At 37.1% G+C, this 21,068-nt stretch overlaps 1 protein-coding gene across 4 annotated transcripts in view; it reads left to right on the forward strand.

Moving 5' to 3' along the window:
• FAM110B (family with sequence similarity 110 member B) overlaps positions 1-20,621 on the forward strand; it is an 86,501-nt gene extending 65,880 nt beyond the window's left edge. For all 4 annotated transcript variants that reach the window (XM_007437405.3, XM_025172703.2, XM_025172701.2 and 1 more), the window contains exon 2: positions 17,663-20,621. In XM_007437405.3, coding sequence (XP_007437467.1) covers positions 18,001-19,113 — 1,113 coding nt within the window. In that variant the 5' untranslated portion in view covers positions 17,663-18,000 and the 3' untranslated portion in view covers positions 19,114-20,621. The remainder of the gene's footprint in view (positions 1-17,662) is intronic.
• The last annotated feature ends 447 nt before the right edge of the window (positions 20,622-21,068 follow it).

The following is a 21,068-nucleotide window of genomic DNA, read 5'->3' on the forward strand; positions in this document are numbered from 1 at the left end:
TGGAAATTCTGATACACTGGTTGAAATAGCATTTGCAGGTTGTCTTCCCCAAGGAAGGATATTGACTGGGGAAGTGCCTCTTTATCATGTTGGTATATAGCACAAGAATTTTATTTCATTTATAACCAATAAAGAAACTTATCTTATGATTAAATAGTCTTGTCTTGGCAGACAAGAAAATGAACATCAGCTTCCCTCCACTTACAGTTGTTCTACAATATACATATGATGTACACATGCCCTATGGATAGCAAAAATAATAATTTAGAGGTACTTGTATCAGCAAATATCCCTGCATGGTGAGTCATGCTATAGGAGTAAGAAATCCTATTGCTTCAGTTACCAGCTTGCTGCCATCTTGAGGAATTTCTCTCTCTTTTTTTCCCCCTTTCTTTTTCCTTTTGTTATCCTGAACCTCAAATATGTCAGGCAACTTCATTTTTCAAATAAAGCTGCCTGCCCCAATCACCTAATTTATTTCAGCGAACAAGGCTATGTTGGATATGTAACTATATGTTTCATTTCCATTTTAAATGCAGTTATAACTTTTGTCATTCTTACAAAACCAAGTCTGTAATTATAACCAAAGATGGTTGGGACTTCATTTTGACACAGGCCCCAGCTGCCAACTTTTGTACAGTAAGCGCTTCTGCCTTTAGTTCTCTACTTAAAAAGAACAACTGCCTACTCCTGTTGTAGAAGTGCTGTCCCGGTGAAGTTTGTAGGCACCACAGTATCTGCCATTATCAGTTATATTGACCACCGTATTTTTCTAATTAAATATAGAGACCACATCCCCTCCATTTTGCCACACTGTGTCCAGTCCCTTAGAAGGGAGGTTGAGATGAGCAGGCCCACCTTAACCTGTCTCTCAGTCATCTTCCATTGCCTTGGCCTCTCTCTTCTGCTCCAGTCCTGAAACTTCCTCCAGGACTGAAGAAGAGGAGATCTTGATTGAAATGTTTACAGTGTCAGTTTCCTGGGAAAGGGATTGAAACTATATACTACAGTCTGTCCTTTGGGAAACCCCAAGGATTTCAGTCAGTTTCTGACAGGCAGGATTGTCCTTTCTGTGTGCAAGATATTTCCTTGCTTCATTATGCCCAGTAAGACTTGTGGTCAGGAAAAAGTAGTAGAGGGAATTGGGGTACTTGTTTAAGTAGTGTTTACAGCATGTGTAAATGTTCAATTGTTTGCACATGTGGGATTTAAAAAAGGATAAAGACTCATACAGTGACTCAAGAGCTGCAGTATCAACATCAACTTAGCAATTTGGAGTTACTCAGTTGCTGGGAACAAGTGTTGATTGATTGCTGCTTAAGAGGATTTTTTTCCCCTGCAATTGTAATTACTGGAACATTGACTTGTAATTTTTTGTATGCATCCTAGGACACTTGCATCAAGTAAAAGGCTACTTAAGTTTCTAAAACAGAAATAATGACTACCAGAACTGAAAAGTTTAATTTCAGCACAAACTTAACAACTGCCTCATTTATCTAACTTTTTGTTGAAAATGCTTTTCAACAGTGCATTTAATTTTTATATATATATATATATATATATATAAGAAAATTGTTTTTCAAGAGATTACATAATGGTGAAGTGAAGTACTTAGACTGTATTTAATCTCTACTTCATTGAAACCGGTAACTAAGCTTATATTGAAAATGAACAAAATTAACTAGAAATAATTCTGAAAGAACTGAAAACAGAAAATTAACATTAGATGTTCTGTCTTGATAGAATTCTATATACATTATCAGAAATGTTCCATATTTTATAAGCCATATTGATTTTGTGTTCACTTGCATTTCTTAGATTGAATGAAATACAGTGTAGGACTCACAGAATTTTATTGGCCCTGTTTACAGAGTTTCTCTAGCAATACTATTTTATTAAAATTCTGAATATTCCAGGGGAAATGCAGTTAAAATTTCTCCCTTGCTTTCTTCATGACCACTCTTTTCTTACCTTCATATGCCCAGTTTGCCCTCACTTGGACTGCAAATGATTGCACTGTTCTTCAGCCCAGCCTTCAGCTCTCCACAAGTGATAGACATATTGACTAGAGTTGATGTGAGTTTTACTGTAATGTATGTTGAGGTCTAGGGAATCTCTTGCCACAGTTTTAATGGGCTTCTCAAATAGATGTCACCATTAGACAGCATGGACTCAGCTGTAAAGCTATAAAGTTTTGCCTCCTAAGTAGATCCTTACATTTTTGAGAATCTCTGTAGGTTCTGTTTCCTGCTGAAAGGAGACATCAATGTGGAAATAAATCTGCTCTTGTATCTTTTAATTAATCTGTATTCTTTGATCTCTGATGAAAGAGAGCCAGGTATTGTTGTCTGGCTGATTGAATAGGTACAACAAAATGTCCAGAATTTTTTTAAGTGTTTTAAATGGAGAATATTATTTTAAGAGTCATCAGACAGTAACAATGCTGCATAAATGAAAAGTACTCTTTGATTTATATCAGTAGCACCAATTTACCAAGACAAAATATCTACTGTTCATATCTAGAGGACTATACATCATCATATAGCTAGCCAGAGCATAAAAGCAACACCAGCCAGAGCATAAAACAACTAAAAGAAGCCATACAAGATTGGAAAATGTGGAGAGAGCTGGTCCATAGAATTGCCAAGAATTGGACATGATTGAACAGATAGCAACATCATCATCTTATCTATACTTAATTTCTGTTCTAATCAATGTTTGCTGATAGATACTTCTGTGGCAAACAATATAAGAATGCATAGAATTTAAAAAAAATAAAAGCTCAGTTTTTAAAAACCCACTATTATATAAGTAACCCATTTGCTAAAATGTATAGAAATATGTTCCTTCCTGCAGACTCTCTTTTACCAATTGTGTTTTAGATTCTCTTCTACCTTAAAGTTCCAAATGTATTTGCTGTTTTTTCCCATTGATTGAGAGAAGGAGAAGTTTTTTATCTCAAATCTTTGTTCAAGAATTGCATGACTGTTAATCATATTTTCTCTGCTTTTGGGAGGGGGGGCGGTGGTTCAGGAAGAGAAGTCCAAGACACCCCTGAAAATGTACATTTGATAACATATCATGATGCTCTCCCAGCATCTAAAATAGGTCCTTGTTCTTAATGGGCACTTGTGAAACTTTTGTGCCTGTTCACACATTTCTTGGCAATTCAGTAATATGCAGAAAGGGCACTGTGGTTTAAAGACTAATTAGAATAGCTAAGGGTACTTTGGCATAGTACCATTTCCACTCCTCAATCTTGCAAGGCATTTTGAAGCTGGCTTTGTCTTCACTTCTGCTGATTTCAGAATACTGAGACAGGCAGGGAACACAGTTAGCCAATCTGTACCAATAGAAGAGAATATACGTAGCTCAGGCTTGAACTGTGGGTAACGAAACGTCTGCAAGAAAATAACCAAGCTCAGAGAACCCCAAGGACTCCATAGCCAATATGTGCTCCCTCTGGTGGACCCATAGGAGAGTGCACAATGTGTTAGCTCCTGAAGTAAAACTTTAAGAGAGGAGACAATAAGTGAAGTCAGCTGAATGTTGGCACTGCACAGTTTAATTGCTACATACAGTAGTTATGTTTTCACATCTCACAGATTTTGTGGGATTGCATGAACATGGATTATGCAGTCTACCATTTCATCGCAATACTTAGATAAAAGTTTGAAGAGCAGTTCGGCTGAGGATTAGGAATTTGGGGGCTTTAACAAGGCACAGATTTTCACCTCATTTCTATCCCCAATCTTTTACCAGCAGTTTGAAATCAGCTTTGTTTGTTGTCGCATTTGTCAGTCTCCAATTGTGCAAGTTCTCCCACTTAAAAAGATGAGAACTGTATATAGTTCTCCCACCAGATGACAAATATGCAAATCCAAACTCTCCCTGAGCTTCTGGAATTCCAGGGGTAAGAAAAGTTCCCTTGGTCTCAGTCCCCATAGGAGGACTTATGAATTATTAGCACTCTTAGCATTGCAGCCACATTTCAGTACATGCTCTGTGCCATTTGCACCATAAATATGTATTCTGTATATGCGTGTATGTGTTTGTTGGTCAATTATCACTGCTTAGAAGTCAATTTCTTCTATTTAGAACTTCTACTAGCTATAATGCTTTAAGGATACAAAGGCAATATTTTGACAGCCTGACTGGAACTAAGATTGGATTCCCTGACAAAGTTGCCTTTATTCCTAATCTAGCATAGCTAGGTTGCAACCATTGTTAAGGAAGGGTTTGTTTGCCCCCAGGAACTGATGGTAATGAAATCAAAAGCAACAGACTATCCACAAGGCCCCTCGGTACCTAAAATGTCCAATTTTGCCCTGGTTTCAGATGAACTGGCACAGAAGCAGAAAAATGCTGTTTGCTCCTGAAAACAAGAGAGAATGTGGGATGCAGACGAGTGTGGGGCCAATCCAGGAACAGTGCAATGAGTTTGGGTAGAGGGGCCTTAACTAGGCTCTGGGTTCTTTATTTAGATTATGGAAACTAGGATTATATACATCCAGCAAAACAACATATTCTTTTCAAGTGTCAATTATGGTTATAAATTTATTTCACCATAAACTTCTAGGTATTTTAAGCCAAGTACAGGAAATATTTTAACTGGGTTATTTTAAATCCTTCTAATACTGTATACTTTGAAACTGCTTTGCTTCGGACTAAAACAGTCATAATGGTGTCCTCAGGAATTGATAAATGAAACTGAAAGGGACTGCACATGATTGTCTATGAAATAATTTATTTGGAAATTCACTAAAAGCAGCAGCAACCGGGTAATTAAATTGAAGGATGGGCCATAGGTTTCTTTGTGTTTAGAATAAATTTGTGATATTTGTGTAAATGTAAATAATTCTCTCTAAAGCATGTGGATTTCTGAAATATCCTGTTGCAAATGTGGATCAGGTGACGTGTGCCTTTTCCTTCTACCTCTTCTCCCTCCCGAATAAGGACAAACACATCCCTTCCTGAAGGTGACACAGTGACTTCTTCTGTGGGCAGCGTTCCCGTTGCAGCTGCATAAGGTCCTCTGAAGTTCAACACATCAAACGCTTGCATTATTAGGCCAGGAAATCTTTTCTTTATTGTACTTTCAGCAGAACATATTTGCATTTCATCTGCATTAGATAACAGTGCACATTGCTCTGCTACTCTGCCACTGTTGTATGCTGAATCTTTCCTATAATTTAAAAACAATTCCTTGCATCATGAAATCTGCTTTTCTGCAAAGCGCCTTGAACTGAGAATTATGCCAAGCTCTCAGTGAATTGTTCCCATAGAGAGGAAACAATTCAACCTGGAATGTGGTTTATTGAAGCTAATTTAAAAAAACAAAGGTGATCTGTTTTATGTCACTATAGATCAAGTTTTATACTTCCAGATGTTCGGTAAGTGAACCTGATGTCTTCCCCATCATTCTTCTCCTTTATTGTCCGGTGTCCATTCTAATTCCAAAAGCTGACTGAATGCTAAAGTTTTGTAAGTACTTGTTCTTCGATTTGCAAAATTGTTACATTCCTCAGTACATGTTCCATGGGACTTGATATGTAACTGAACAGATTAAATGAGGGTCCTTTATTGTTGTTTGTGTTCATTTTTCTCCCCATGAATTTTCCAAACTGCCTTCCCTTATTGAGTTAAATAAATTAAGGGATAAATTTCCCATCCTAAAGTATCAGCAGCATTTTTTCAGCATTTGCCCAGTGTCTTGTTTACAGCCTGCTCTTCTGCTGGGATACAGTAGATCAGCAGCAAGCAAACTGATGCCTGCTAGTTGTTCTAGACTTCAGTCCCATTAGCCATAGACAGCAGGTGGTAGGATTTTTACCTGAAGGATGCCAGATTTCCCACTGTAAATGCTGAAGTATCTGCCTCTTCCAAGTATTATAGAATCAAGAATGGAAGTGTTGGAAGAAACTTGTGTGATCATCTGGTCCAAACTCTTGCCCAGTACAGGAATCTACTATTCAACAGATGGCCATTCAGCTTAGCTTAAACAGTTAGTTAAGAAGAGTCCACTGCCTGCCAATTGCTCCATTGTTGCTCCATTGTTGAACAGCTCCTACCATTAGGAAACTTTAGTGCTTATCTAAAAGAGAAAAATCCCTTGCCTTTCCTAGCTCAGAAGATATGTTAGTTCTCTGCTGTGCCAGTGTATTATCCAGAAAATGTATTTTTCTTAACTTGCTTGTATTCAGTGTAATTGCATGTGACCAGGCTTTCTGTAAGTGCTTATGTGTTACATTGGAACACAGAGACAAGCTAGAGATTCTGTTGGGACATTATCGGGCTTGCTGGACTGTGGTAGAGATCCCTCTGCCATATGTTATTGTGTCAGTGAGTTCTTCTGCAGCCATGTTTTAAATGGTCAGTTCCCTGTTAGGAAAAAAAACAATGTGAAGACCCTCACCTGATCACTGAGATCAATTAGCGCAACATTTTGCTGACAAAGTCACCCAGATTCACTTAAGTCTTGACTCCATGTGAGCAGGATGTGAGATGGTCACTGGGGCATCCTCTTGCTTAGTTAACCTGTGACCTCCAAGGAAGTGGATGGGGTATTCTCTAAAGTGTCCTGTGCCACCTGGGGGTTGGATCTGCTCCTCCTGGTTCCTTTGGGCATCTGGGGGAGGTAATTTCGTGGATCAGGAAGATTATTAATGCCTCATTGCAAAATGGGACACCATGGTGCGCTCTCTCCTTTAGAGATCCTCTATAGTTCTGCAGGTGTTTAACTGTTTGCCAAGCTTTTTTTTTTTTGAGATTGCAATGGGGAATCAGCTATGGATCACCCTAGAGGACCCTCTACAGTCAATGTTCAGGTCCAGAGATGGAACAGAAACAGCATGGATTGCACTAGTGGATAACCTTTGTCAGAATGTGGACGGGAAAAGCGTGTCCATGCTTTTACACCTGTCAGCAGCCTTGGATACCATCAACCATCACATCCTTCTGAGCTGTCCACAGTAGCTGGGAACTGGGGATACAGTACTGGAGTAGCTCCATTTCTTTCTTGAAGGATGATTGTAGTTGGTGGTGGTGGGATAGGAGAAATTGACCCAATGGCTACTCTCCCTCCTTTTACATGGGAAAAGTCATCCAAAGGTTTTGTAGGTTTGATCATTAATATATTGTTTATATCCAGCTGTACATCACTACCTCAGGCCAGGATGGTGCTGCTGAAGTCCTGTCCTGATGCCTGGAGGCTGTGAAGATCTGGATGGGAGAAACAGGCTTAAACTGAATCCTAGTAAGATTGTTTATCATTTATCCATCAGGGTTTGCTGTCAGCTCCAGCAGTGCCTTTTGATAGGGTAACATTACCCCTGAAGAACAGATTCATGTCTTGGGGTTTGTCCTGTACTCATGGCTCTTACTAGATCAGCAGGAAGGGGGGTGGGGGGGGTTCACCTTTGGCTGCTACACCAGTTGGGACTTTATCTGGAGTGGGAGGTTTGCTACAGTGACTCGTGCCCTTGTCAGTTAGACCTCTGCAATACCCTCTACATGAGGCTGCCTTTGAAGATCATGTAGAAGCTGCAGTTTGTTCAGGGTGCAGCAGCCTGTGTGATCGCATATATCAGTGCTGTAAGCCATGTGCTGGTTGCCATTAGGGTTCTGGATACATGTTAAATAATTGGGTACCAACTTATACATCCCTACATTGTTTAGTGCCTAGTTATCTGCAAGTCCATATTCCCCAACTGGAATCAGTCTCACCAGTTTGAACTACTTGGGAAATGCTATTAGCAGTGCCCCACTTTAGGGAGACCAAGGCTCAAAGCATTGCTTTTCAGTGGCTGCACTGGTTCTTTGGAATAGCCTCCCAGTAGACATCTAGCTGGCTCCCACCCTCACTAACTTCTGGATACTATTCAAAATAGAGCTTTTCCAGAGCGCATATGGACCTTGACCCATCTTGGTTTTGTTATTGTTGGGTTTTGTTAATTTAACTTTATTCTATGCTTTTTATTAATTTGTGGACCTTTCATTTACACACTTTTTGTTCATTATGTATTGTTTCTTATGTATCTTAACTATAAACCACCAAGAGCCCTTAGAGGTTCAGGGGTCTATAAATATAAGTAGTAATGACAATGATGACAAGAACAACACTTACATCAATTTTTCTTATCAAAACTGCTTAATTAGATTAGCATAATGCTTTGCAGCCTGTTTCCTTATAGAGGTTCATAAAATTTCTCCTGAGAAACCATTAGATCAATCTAGACAGATGAATTCAAATGTAAAAGTGATATCATGTTGCAGTCCAGCCCTGGTTTAGAAAGGTGATGAAGAACAGATTCATGTCTTGGGGTTTGTCCTGTACTCATGGCTCTTACTAGATCAGCAGGCGGGGGTGGGGTGGGGGTTAGGTCTAATTTAGATCCACTCAATTCATTTTTGTTCGCTGCTTAAAAAGGCTCACTTTGATCAATATGACCTGGTTTCACAGCATTACATGTACTGCAATTTTTTTCCCTTCTATCTGTCATTTTTTGAATTCCCAGCATTTGAGCATTCTCTGTTTGCTGCTGATACAGGTTTTAAAGAGAATAAGTTTCAATTTGTTAGGGATTATAGGAACTGAAGTCAGATACAGCAGGAAGGCACAAAAAATGTTCGGCCACATTGAGTAATGGTTAGTCTTTCCCGGCCCATATGTCTGCAAAGGGTTGGAGCCATTGTATCTGTCCCTTGTTTGGGTATGTGAATGTGCATCCATGGTTGTATATACATGCATTTACACAAAAAACACACACGTGAAGATGCCCCACTTCAAGCACAATTGTTTGAAGCTTCTCATTGGAATAAGTGGAAAGCATGTTTTTGGAGCCACATGTTTTATTATTCCAAAGTGAGTCCGTCCTTCGGTTCAGCATTATCACATGATTCCAGACTCTCTGCAGACAGTGAATTGTTTCAAGTATTCTAGGAACCTTCTGCAGATGCCATGTACTCAGTTTGCAAAAATTCAAGCCACAGATTAACAGAGCAAAACAGTTAGAGTCTGGCACACTGCCCAGAATCTTTTAGCGTTTTGAAAGGCCCTCTGTGTGTTCGTACGCGTGCACACACACATGTGCACATACTATGCTGTTGGTTAGGAAGATACCTGATGTTTTCTCCTTGAGGGTTAAATTACCACTTTCCTTAGAACACTTTCACTTTGGCGTTTCTGACATTCAGAGATAACACTTCACATGGAAATCATTCTTCGCTACTAATCAGTTCCAAAATGGAGGTAGGAGAACTCATAGTCTTAGTTTTTCACTTGTAGTTTTACTGTTTGTAAAACACTAATATATCTCTATCTCTGTCCCCCAAATGAACTTCTAGTATTTTTGCTTCCACACATTTTAGATAAAGCTGACTTGGGACTAATTCAGATAATTGATTCTGATTTTTAGTCAATTTTTGCCCCACTGTATATGCATTAAATGTGACCATATCAGAAAACAAGGGCTTCTTCACAGTTTACAAAGAATCATTCGGGTTTAATCCTGCTTTATTGTAAACAGGGAAAACTCTTAAGATGCTTGAGAAATGCTTGTTAACGCCCTTAATTAAGGTCTGATTTATGAGTATTTTTAATGGTGGCACCATGAAATGAATTCCACTGTAAAATGGAATTCACACCCCAGCAATGCTCCAGCAGATCCCCTTCCTGGCTTTTTTTGGGGGGGGGGGGTTAGTTAATTTTTTTGTATCAACGGCCATTGTAATTTTCTTTTTTCATCATGGTTTCTGTGTATCACATAAATGGATTCATGCTTATATGGAAGTTCCATCAGAATCTTCCAAGCCTGAGAAGCTTATTGTATGGTGTATGCCTATAGGTACAGTTTCTGCCTCTCCACCATTCCTTTTCAGTTGCTGTAGTAACCTTGGGAGTTTCTTCCATCAAGAGTTAACTGAGTTATTCTTTTTCATTGGTTTTCTTTTTCTTTTTCATCATATTCTTTAAAAATAATATTGTTAATGATGATAATGAAGATAGTGATAATTGATAATACACCTATGCTCCTAGAGATTGAGCTAATGAAAGGCCTTCTTTTGAAAAAGTATAAACTAGCAATAAGTTATCATTTGCTTTCTCTGCCTGGGAGGGATTGATACTGTGGATGCCTGTGTGCATTACCCCAAAATGTGCAAATTAAATATAAGGGAACCAGTCATTCAGATTTAGTCCTCTAGTTTAGAAGAAAGTACTCTTAGTTACCAAGTTATCAATATCAAGAACTTTAAGCTCAGTCTCTATTTGTCTTCTACACCAAGAATAGCTGAGATGATAGATGCTACCTCCACTGGTTCCTGTGATTGCCAGCAAAAAAAAAAAAAAGTCACTTGCCCAAATACCCTAGCTGCTCTGTGATAGCCTTCTTAGTGTTGTCCCAACCAAGAAGAAGATGTTTCTAGGACAAGGATATAGGAATCAAAGATAAAGAAGGGAAAAAACCACCCAGAGTCACTCTGTAGTGAGATGGGCAGTGACAAATTTGAAATATAAATAAAAATAAATTAAAAAAATATCAAGGTACCCTCCACCTGAATAGTCTACCATTGCAGCATAGCCTCATTTTTGCCCGATTCACCATTAACATTAGTGTTGTAGTCTTGAAAAAAAGACAAAAAGGGGTATATGATAACCACATGCAAATTGTATATAAACTAGATCTATCCATCTAGTGTGTCTCATCTATCCCTGATTTATATATATGTAGTCACAGTCCTTAGAAGCTGGGCCCATTTTATTTAGCCTTTTCCAACCTGATTCCCTCCAGGTATATCAATCAGGTTTTAATTCCGATAAATTCCAGCCAGAAAAAAAAAAAAAGGATGCATGTACAGGAAAGTTCCAAAGAGTTTAAAATATTAATAAGATACAGTTGTGAAGGAGGCAATAAATTGCTCCATCATATTTCAAGGACAGTTGTTTCCCAAATGTTACCAAAGGCTTACAAAGTGTTATGAATCTTTATTAAAAAAAAAAAAAAGATAAAATTTCAACAGTCTATTTCCTACTCTTAACTAATTTGATAACAAGTCATACATTTCTATTGACTGCTGAACTGCCAATGAAATATGTGAGCTTCTGTAAGTTCTCTTTAAGAGGAGAGAAACATTTAGAAGGATTTTAAGCATCCCTTCACAAGTTTGTTTTTTGAGGGAAGGTGACATGACCTTCTCTCTCCAGTCACAAAAATCAAAATAAGTAAAAGAAAATATGCCTTATATCCATGGAAAGATTCTAGACAAGGACAAATCCTAAGGAGGAGCTCTTCCCCTCCTTCTCAGTCAACAGGGAAGAGCTTGCAATAGCATTAAAGCTTAAGGGTGTGTTGGATACAGTATACAGTATATTTCTTAAAAGAAGATACCTATAGTCCTATAATCCACCTGGAACTCAGACTTTTAAAAAGACAACATTTCTTCTGCAGACAGCACTCTTTGTTATCCAAAACCTGCCAGATGCTACATTTCACTTTATTTTTGCCTGCCGTTTCTAGTTCTTTCCCTTCTTCATTATTGTAATTCGACACTGTCGTCTTCATTGTGAAATCTCTTAAAATCATGAATTCTAACCATTTTTAAATAGGTATTAATGTGTCTTTACTTTTAAAGGAATTCAGCTGCTGTTAAATAGAGCTCTTCAACATGCAGACTAGATGTGTGCAGAGTATCCTAAGTCTGATACAAGTTTGGTGCCCATAATCCTATTGAGGTCCATATCAGATTTTTTTCCTACTTTTAAACAAAACATGGGACAAGCACCATTTGTGGGAGTCTGCTATCCAGATTCCATGTCTGAAAAGATGGGTTTGTAGGGGATGAAACCAAGTGCATTCCAAGTCATAAACTGATTGACTTATGGTGACCATACAGGCAAGGCAAGAAGTATATCCAAGTCACAATCTGAGGGTCAAGTTCTTTGAGATAGGCGAAAGAAAAGTGTGAGACTGACTGTGGACAGGTGGAATGTTGTTTCTTACAACCTGTCTTGGAAGTCAGGCTCTTATTTATACTTTCTGAGGGTCTGTCCATCCCAGCCCAGATGGTCTTAATTATTCCCCATAGTATCAAGTCAGACACAGAGGGAAGTTGATCTCTTCACTTCTGAAACCTCTCACTTCTTCCTTGCACATCCCATTGCATGGCCTCAAAATGGGCTACCATTATTTATATTGTAACTTTGAACATGCTTCTGCATGCCTGGATTCTGCTCCAGACTCTTACTCTTTTCTAAGTATCATAAGGATCTTCTATCATCACTTAGTTGTCCATCTATTTATATAACTTATAAGATGCCTTTGTTTTTGATGCCCTGCTGCCTCTTCCCATCCCAAATTTCACTTTTATAATGCTATGAATAGGACTTTCCCAATAGTGGCACTGCTATAAACAGAACACCTCCATCCATCTACAGGTTATTTAATAATTCAAATTGCTTTTGTTTTGTTTTAACAGGCTTAGTAAGCAGAGAAATTTATTGAGAAGGGAGATCACATTTTTTATTAGTTGTTAGTGCATTAGTGTTTATATTCAACTGCTTTATATCCAGGAAAGAGAACTGAAATCCTCATTTACTGAAATAAGATTGCATGGCTCTGGTATAGGAGAGAGAGAGATAACACAGCTATTGAGCCTAAGCTGGAAAAAAATAAACCATAGAACTAATACATTGATAGCACAGCATAAGATTTAATTCATAAATGATCCTGTATATTTTGAATTGTACATACATATAATAATAGAGTAATATTCTGATTTAACCATTATTTTACTACCATATTCTGCCATCTTGGAGATTGGAATACATTGTGTAAAATATTTTCTCTCCAAGGATAAATAATCTCTCTCAACAGCTGGTCTGTTTTTGATGTGCAGCTGGTCTTCTGCACCATTTTTCTTTTCTTTTCCCTATTGAAATAAGTCATGTATGCTGTTTTCTTGAAGTTATTGAAAGATAAATGAGAAAAGACTACTTGGGTTATAAATTAGATACATGTTATGTCTGGAGACACAATCTCTCTGTGCGTGTCTCTCACACACAGATATACATACCCTTTAATACTCTAAGGACATCTAAAATCTGGAAATTGTAATCTATTTCCTTCATCGGGCTACATTTGGCTAATTAAAGACAAATAATTGATGTGCAAATAAACACATTTTGAAATGTATGAATTCTGTATGTGTGCAAGTTGCCCAGAGGAAGTTGGATGTAAACAATATGATTATTTACCATAACTGGCCCATTGGTCTGTTCATCTGTTTGGGAGCCTCCAGAAGAAAGAATAAAAAAGCTTATGTGAATATTAGTAGAGCTGGAGAACACAGTTCTCTAAATATCTTAAATTTGCATTATTATATTTCTAATTGGAAATTCAGCACAGCTTTGTAGTATAACAATTTTATAGCCTTCACTGCTTCATAACTTGCCTGAAGTGCCCATTAAAAAAGTCTTAATATCACTTAATGATACTTAATTTTGGACATATCTCAGTATTTATTTAAAAGATGTATTAAATTTCACAAGACTTAATATATTTATTATTATATTTATTTAATCAAAGATCTTTAGAATTCATAATATATATGAATGGCTGGTGCCTTAATTTTATACTAATGATAATACTATAATATTATAGTAATAATATAGTAATGATAAACAGAGAACAGTATTTGCTTACTTATCATGATAAGTAAGCATTGATATTTTATAGCAAGTAGTGATAAATATTTTATTATTTTATACCCATTTAAATGGCTTTTAATAAAAAGGAAATATTGTAACTTGGCACACATCATTTCCCATTATCGAAGTATGGTTTTTATTATTATTATTATTAGGCTTATTAAAATGTTTTCTTCTATATGTTGTAGGAAAGAACATAGGAAACTGCCTTATCATAGATCAGCTGGACCAGTATCAGACATTGGTGTAGTAGCTTTGCAATATTTCAGGCAGAGGTTTCTCAGGTTACTTTCTATGCCCTGTTCAGAATATACGTTCTAATATAGAATTCAAGGATTTTGAGCAGCCCCTCTCCATGTACAGTATGACTGTACAGCTTTTTAGGTGAAGAAACAGTTTCACATGAGCTGGAACCCTGCAGAGTTACCATTTTGCAGTTTTGAATTGTATGTAGAAATTGATCACATATTTGTCTCTTCCTAGGAATTGACAAATTCCTGGGACCTTCTGCATTTGAAACGTGGGCTGAACTACTAAGTGAGAGTTTCTTCTTAAATATTTACTTCTGAATTGTATGGTATGGTCTAAATTTAATGGAAAATGAAGAGAATGTAGAAACACATTTTGTTCCTAAATTGACTTACAGGGAGTCTCCATGCAAGGCAATGAGTAGCATTGTCCCACTCATCACTGAACATTTGGTATTTAGAGATATGCTGCTCCTGTGGGTAGAGCTGCTGCATATTTATCATGATAAGTGGGTATTGATATTATTTCCCCCCATGACTTTGTTTAATCGCTTGTTAAAAACTTAAGTAACCATCACTGAATCCTCAAATGATAAATTCCATACATTTCATTAACAATTTTGTCCATCCTGAATCATTGCATAATTATACTCACTAGCATATTATATTGAAAGAGAAAAACTTCACTGTAGTTTTTTTTCCTACACTGTGAAAAATATTATAAACATCATGGCTCCTTGTTTATTTGTCCTTTTAAAAAGCTAAAATGCCTTGAAGATTATAACCTTTCCTGGGTGGAAGTTGTTGTAAGCCTTCTAATCATTTTGGTTGTGTTCCAGTTGTTCTCTGTTCTTTGTGAGGTGATAATCAGAACTATAATCTTATCTAGGGATGTTCCAGAGTTCTATTCTGAGAATGGTTGCTCTGTAGATTTATACAAAAGTTATACTACTGATTTTGTTATCAGTGCCTTTCCAACATGGACTTTACCCTTTTTGCAGCATTTATACATACAGATGTTTTGTCAAAATATGATCCAAAACCCCAGATCACTAGTCAGTAATGATGGGGTCTCAGTGAAATTAAAATTCTTTTTGAAATTAAAATTCTTTGTCCCAATGTCATTTTTTTCATGCTTTATTCCAGTGTTTCTCAGCCTTGACAACTTTAAGTTGTGTGGACTTCAACTGCCAGAAATCCCCAGTCAGCATGCTGGCTGGAGAATTCTGGGAGTTGAAGTCTACACAGCTTAAAGTTGCCAAGGTTGAGAAACACTGCTTTATTCCATTAAACAGAATTTTCAGTTTTAGCACTTACTTTTCATCTTCAGGCAAGTTCTTCTGAGAGTCTTAATACTATACAAGTAAGTTGTGCAAATTAGCTTGGTCATCTTGGTCATCACATTTTTCTTCCAAATCAACTATAAACAGCTGGGGAAAAAAAGTGATAGTACAGATACCTGGGAGATCTTAGTCATTGCATCTTCAGTTGTAGGAGCAACCTGTTTAGTCTTGTTTTCTATTTTTTAACAAGTTCTTCATACAGATCTCATGTCCTTCCTATTTTGTACTTGAAACATGAAGTTGCACTGCAAAAACAAAATATTGCAGTAGCATGATGAAGAATGTTTTGCTGTGCCATCTGGTATGAAGAAAATCTTCCATTCAGAATTTCTCTATATTAAATAATTTGGAGACAGCTAATATAACCCAGGTGTCAATGTGCATATAGGACTCCTGCATATTTGGGCTCTTCCCTTTCCTCTTTGGGAATTCTTCATAAATATAGCTCTTGTGCAGAGATACTCTTCTAACATTTTGTTTATATCTATTTCAAAACAAATTATTTATAAAATCCAGCTGCAAATGCACTTTGCAGATAATCAGATAGCAATCTTTAAAGAAACTGCCAGTAGTATTTATATAGTCTCACTCAGATTGAGAATAATGAGATGTTCCACTGTGAATGGTAGTTTTGCTTATTATTCAAATAAATCAGAAGCATTATGGAAGAAAGAAATTTATCCATGAAAAAGTTACTTCTTTGGCTTCATGTACATGTCATGTGAAACAATGATACATTAAAGGATTTTAATTTGTAATAAGATAATCGACCATGGTTGATTATGGTTTATGACAACATTGTTCTGTGTTACTTCACTGAGAGATGAAATGGAATATTTTAAAACTGAAGATCAAGATGAGATAATATAAGGGAAATCAAACCATTTGTTTGAAGGGAAAAGCTAACATTCTCCTGAGAGTATGTTCTAATATATTTTTGTACTTATCATTGAAATTAACTTGAGTTGCTATTGCAAACTTAAATGAGAAATTAACTTTACTACCACTTTAATACCAAGGCAGTTACATAGTAAATGGTACCTAATAGAACTTGTAGTTGATATATCACATTATAGTTGTTACGTCTTTAATTGCAATTTCCATACAGGATTAGACTAATTTTCTGCCTAGGCTGAAAAATATCTTCTGATAGCAGTTACCAAATACTGTGAAGGCTATATATTTGTCATGTTGTTGTTTTTTCTCTAACATTAGCTAATCATAAGTACGTGATGTCTTGTAGCAAGATACCAAATACTGCATTGCTTCTTCATGGCTAATAATTACTTATGGTATTACATGATTAAATAATTACTGATCAAGCTGTAATTATTCTTTTTCTGCATAATTTGATAAACTCTTGTTTGCCTATCAGACATCCAGTTTGTTAATTACCTTGGTTAGTAGCATCTGTCCCAGAGACAGAATATACTACTATCTTTTTTCCCCTCCAATGCCACATCTATTTCCTTCCTCTTTTTGTTACCAGAGTTTCTAATTGAAAAGAAAGTCATCTATTTCTAACTAGAAACCACAGTAATGAAAATAGAGGTTTTACAGGAAGTACAGATGGAGGGGAAGAGTGATATGGAAGAATGCAAGGGGAAAACAGCAAACAGTATGGACGAAGGCTGAATTTGGATGGGGGACAGAACATGCAAAAGAAATGAGAGAAGGTCCCTCCAGGTTTGCAAGGCTGTTTCATATAGTCATATATAGTTTCATATATTTTCTTAGTGGGAGTGTTTACATGGTGAAAAGGATCCATAAAATAAATATTATTCTAATCTTAAGTTCATCCGAAATATTTGTAGTCTAGGCGTACATTAAAAAAAAAAATACATGGCTTTTTTAATTCCAAAGAAACTGTGTTCAATATAAAATATATAACAAGCCCAAACTCCCTAGTTTCTTCTGTCTTAAGGATATAAAAGAGAAAACAATAGAAACTTTATTTTTAGCTAAACCTTGTTTCACTCTGCCCGCTTACCATGTCTCACATGATAGACATAGCCTTGAGAAAGCAAGAAGCCATATACTATAAATTGGGTATGCAGTATTAGCTTGAAACTATGTAACTGTAACATTTTAAATATTTAAATAAACCCTAGACTTAAATTTTGAGAAACTAGTATCATGGTTAAATGCATGCATATACCTGAATAGAAGAGCAGTAATCCTTACTTTGCTTACAGTCTTAGTAAAATGCATGCTTTTCAATGATGGTATGGTGAAATGCATCAGCTAGAACGACCCACTGCTTTAGCTCAGCCAGCAAATGAGGGTGGGGAAAGAGAGAGCTCTGTTGCTATAGCGGTGATATCATACGCTATTGCTAACATGTGGTTGGCTATTTTATGTTTCAGATCACTGCTTGTAGTGGAACACAAAGAAACCGCAGAGACTTCCACATCCTTCAGTGAGAAGAAAGAAACCAACAGAGCAAGATTAATACTGGCTTGTTTCTGGTGGCCTGTTTGCACAAAGGCTGCCTTTGGGAGGGGTGGGGTGGAGGGCAGAAAAGAAGGAAGCGTCCCTGATATTTAATGAGCTGTGAAATGAAGCACTGCTGCTTCTCTTGCTAACCTTCAGATTCCAAGGTTCATCTGCTATTCATTGTGCTTAATATACATGTTTCTGCACCGTGCATTTAGAAGATCCCAGAAAGGAATTCAAAACGGCTGCGGGGGAAAAGCCACCAAACATGCCTACAGAAACACTACAGACAGGTAGCATGGTCAAACCTGTCAGTCCTGCCATCACTTTCACTTCAGCTGTTCCTCTCCGCATTTTAAACAAAGGACCTGATTACTTCCGCAGGCAAACTGAGCCTAATCCAAAAAGACTTAGTGCTGTGGAGAGGCTGGAAGCTGACAAGGCAAAATATGTGAAAAGCCAAGAGGTCATCAACGCCAAACAAGAACCTGTGAAGCCAGCAGTGCTTCCAAAGCCGCCAGTGTGCCCTGCAGCTAAGCGAGCCTTGGGCAGCCCTACTTTGAAAGTATTCAGCAACAATGCAAAGACTGAGAGTGGTGTCCAGAGGGAGAACCTGAAGTTGGAGATTTTGAAGAATATCATAAACAGTTCAGAGGGCTCCAGTTCAGGTTCAGGTCACAAACACAGTTCGCGAAATTGGCCTCCCCACAAATCTGATACAGGAGACCTAAATCGTCATTCATTTGCAGAATCCCTAAAGGTTTATCCCACCCAAGGTTCTAGCAGTCCTCAAGAAAGCAGCTCCAGTGTGAGTAGAAGGGTACTGGAACAGTCAGCAGAGTCATTCTTGCATGTTTCGCATAGTTCCTCAGACATTAGAAAAGTATCCAGTGGTAAACCTTTAAAAGCAATACCATGCAGTAGTTCAGCTCCACCTCTGCCTCCAAAACCCAAAATTGCAACCATCACTACGTTGAAATCACCAGAGATGGACTCAGTGGAACCCACTTGTGGAGTAAGCAGACGACCTTCCCTCCAACGATCAAAGTCAGACTTAAGCGATAGATACTTTCGAGTTGATGCAGACGTTGAAAGGTTCTTTAACTACTGTGGACTTGATCCTGAAGAGCTTGAAAATCTTGGAATGGAAAATTTTGCAAGGGCTAACTCTGACATTATCTCTCTCAACTTTCGCAGTGCAAGTATGATCAGTTCAGACTGTGAACAGTCTCAGGACAGCAACAGTGACCTTAGAAATGATGACAGTGCCAATGACCGTGTGCCATATGGTATTTCTGCAATAGAAAGAAATGCCAGAATCATCAAGTGGTTATACAGCATCAAACAAGCTAGGGAGTCACAGAAAGTGTCCCATGTGTGAGTTGGTCTTGGGCAGGGGAGGGGGGCAAAGAAAGACTAATTTGTGTATATTCAGTTGTGAAGGGTTGTGAAGTCTACTTGAAGTCTTAATACACTTCTCAGATCTCTTTTTATGTTCCTTGTTGTGCAATGTTTTCAAGTTGCATGCCTGTCAACCTGTGAACTGACCTGGCTTCTACTTGAATAATAACTAGCTACAGAGCCTGGCTGAGCATACACACATTATCTGCCAAAAGTTTAAGACCAGAATCTAAATAGGGCTTTTGCTTTTGAATGAATTGTTTACATTAAATGGTAATATGGTTTCTTTATAATAGTTTGTAGTCCCTTGAAGTTGTCCTGTTTTTTTTGTTTGTTTGTTTTTGTTTTAAATATCTGGCCACTTTTGGTGTTTTAAGCACAACTTAATTTAAGATTTAAAAAGAGGAGAAATTGAAGAAATAAGGTTGTCATAAACCTTAGCTAGAACAGCATAGTGGTTTGTGGAATAAATGGATCAAATGAACTTTGTTGCCTACGATCTACAATGCAGCTTGTTTTGTTTTTGGTGTTTTTCTTTTCAAGATATGATCCAAGGTTCTCTGTTTTGATGTTCTAACCAGAGACCTCTCCATACACACATCCTTCCTAGTCTTTTTGCAAACACTATAAGTAATTAGGAAAGTGTTTCAGCGTTTTTAAACTACTATTGTGGGTTATGATGTAAAAAAAGAAAGATCTGTCATTAGTTTCACTAATAATGGGCTTTTTTTTTTTTTTTTTTGGAAAGTGACTGAGATAGCGAACCATGAAAATGATGGTGATGCCTTTAAAGGAAGGTTCCTTGTCTTAAACTTTTGACAGGAGTTGTTAAATCCTGTTTGCTGATCTTGAATGCCTTTAAATAGACAAAGCACATCATGATTACAAGCTCCTGCTGCTGACTACATTTTTGTAGACCTGTTTGAGCATTTCATGTATAGAAAATGGAAATACACAGCCATAGCAGTGTAAAAACTTCTTATCCAAAAATTAAACATACAATATAATTGAACTATATCTGAGAAAGTGTGATTACGTTGTCTTAAATATGTTATATCTTAAGGCTGTGGAAGTTTGTTACAGCTCTAGGAACTGTAGAAACATGACAGTATGTAGCTTTTTTTGGGTTGTCCCCTTATTCCCTCCCTCCAGTGTTCAGTGCTGCACGTCAATCTGTTACACTTTTTTTTTTTTTTTTTACAAACTTGTGTCTTCCCAATGGTTTAACTGTCATATCCACGTGGCAGTTGTGGTGCATAGCAGAGAAGTTGAAAGTGCAGTGGTCTATTTCATTATTATTATTATTATTATTATTACTATTATTATTATTATTCATGCTTTGAAGTATTTTGCAGCACTATCTTATACTTCGTCAGCTAATAGGAAACTTTTTAATGTGTAAATGCTGTAAGACTTTGTATATATTTCAGTTCTTACGAGATCTTTAAGAAAAGTGTTATGCTAATAAATAGCTTTTGTTGCAGCTACTGCTCATGTGTTTCTCTGTTCCTTTTAATTTGTGATGTTACAGTGGAGAGATAAAAGCCAGTGACCAAAATAAACTTTCGGATTCAATGTAGGATGGAATAGAATACTACAAAGAGAGGCGGTTGTATGTGTAGATAACGAATGAAAAGATAGATTGTTGAAGAAAGCTAACTTCTTTTGGGACTCCCTTTCCATCATCATGTAAAGTGGGGAACAGATCCACTCAGATCTGAACCACCTGAACCTAAATAGAACAAATTCTAGTGCAGCATACATTGGAGAGATCATAAGATAAATAATCTGGCCTCCAAAGCAATTTGTTATTAAAATCCATTTTAAAAGATAACTGATAGATTACCACTTTTTAAAGGAACTCATAGAGCCAAGATTATTATTTAAATTGATGGATAAATTAATGGAAAAAGCCTTACATTGCTGTTAGTATAA

The sequence above is a fragment of the Python bivittatus genome, unplaced genomic scaffold (genome assembly GCF_059951505.1).
Source record: "Python bivittatus isolate LINGU-HERP-01145 unplaced genomic scaffold, Pbiv_v1 ctg000840_np1212, whole genome shotgun sequence".
Classification (NCBI taxonomy): Eukaryota; Metazoa; Chordata; class Lepidosauria; order Squamata; family Pythonidae; genus Python; species Python bivittatus.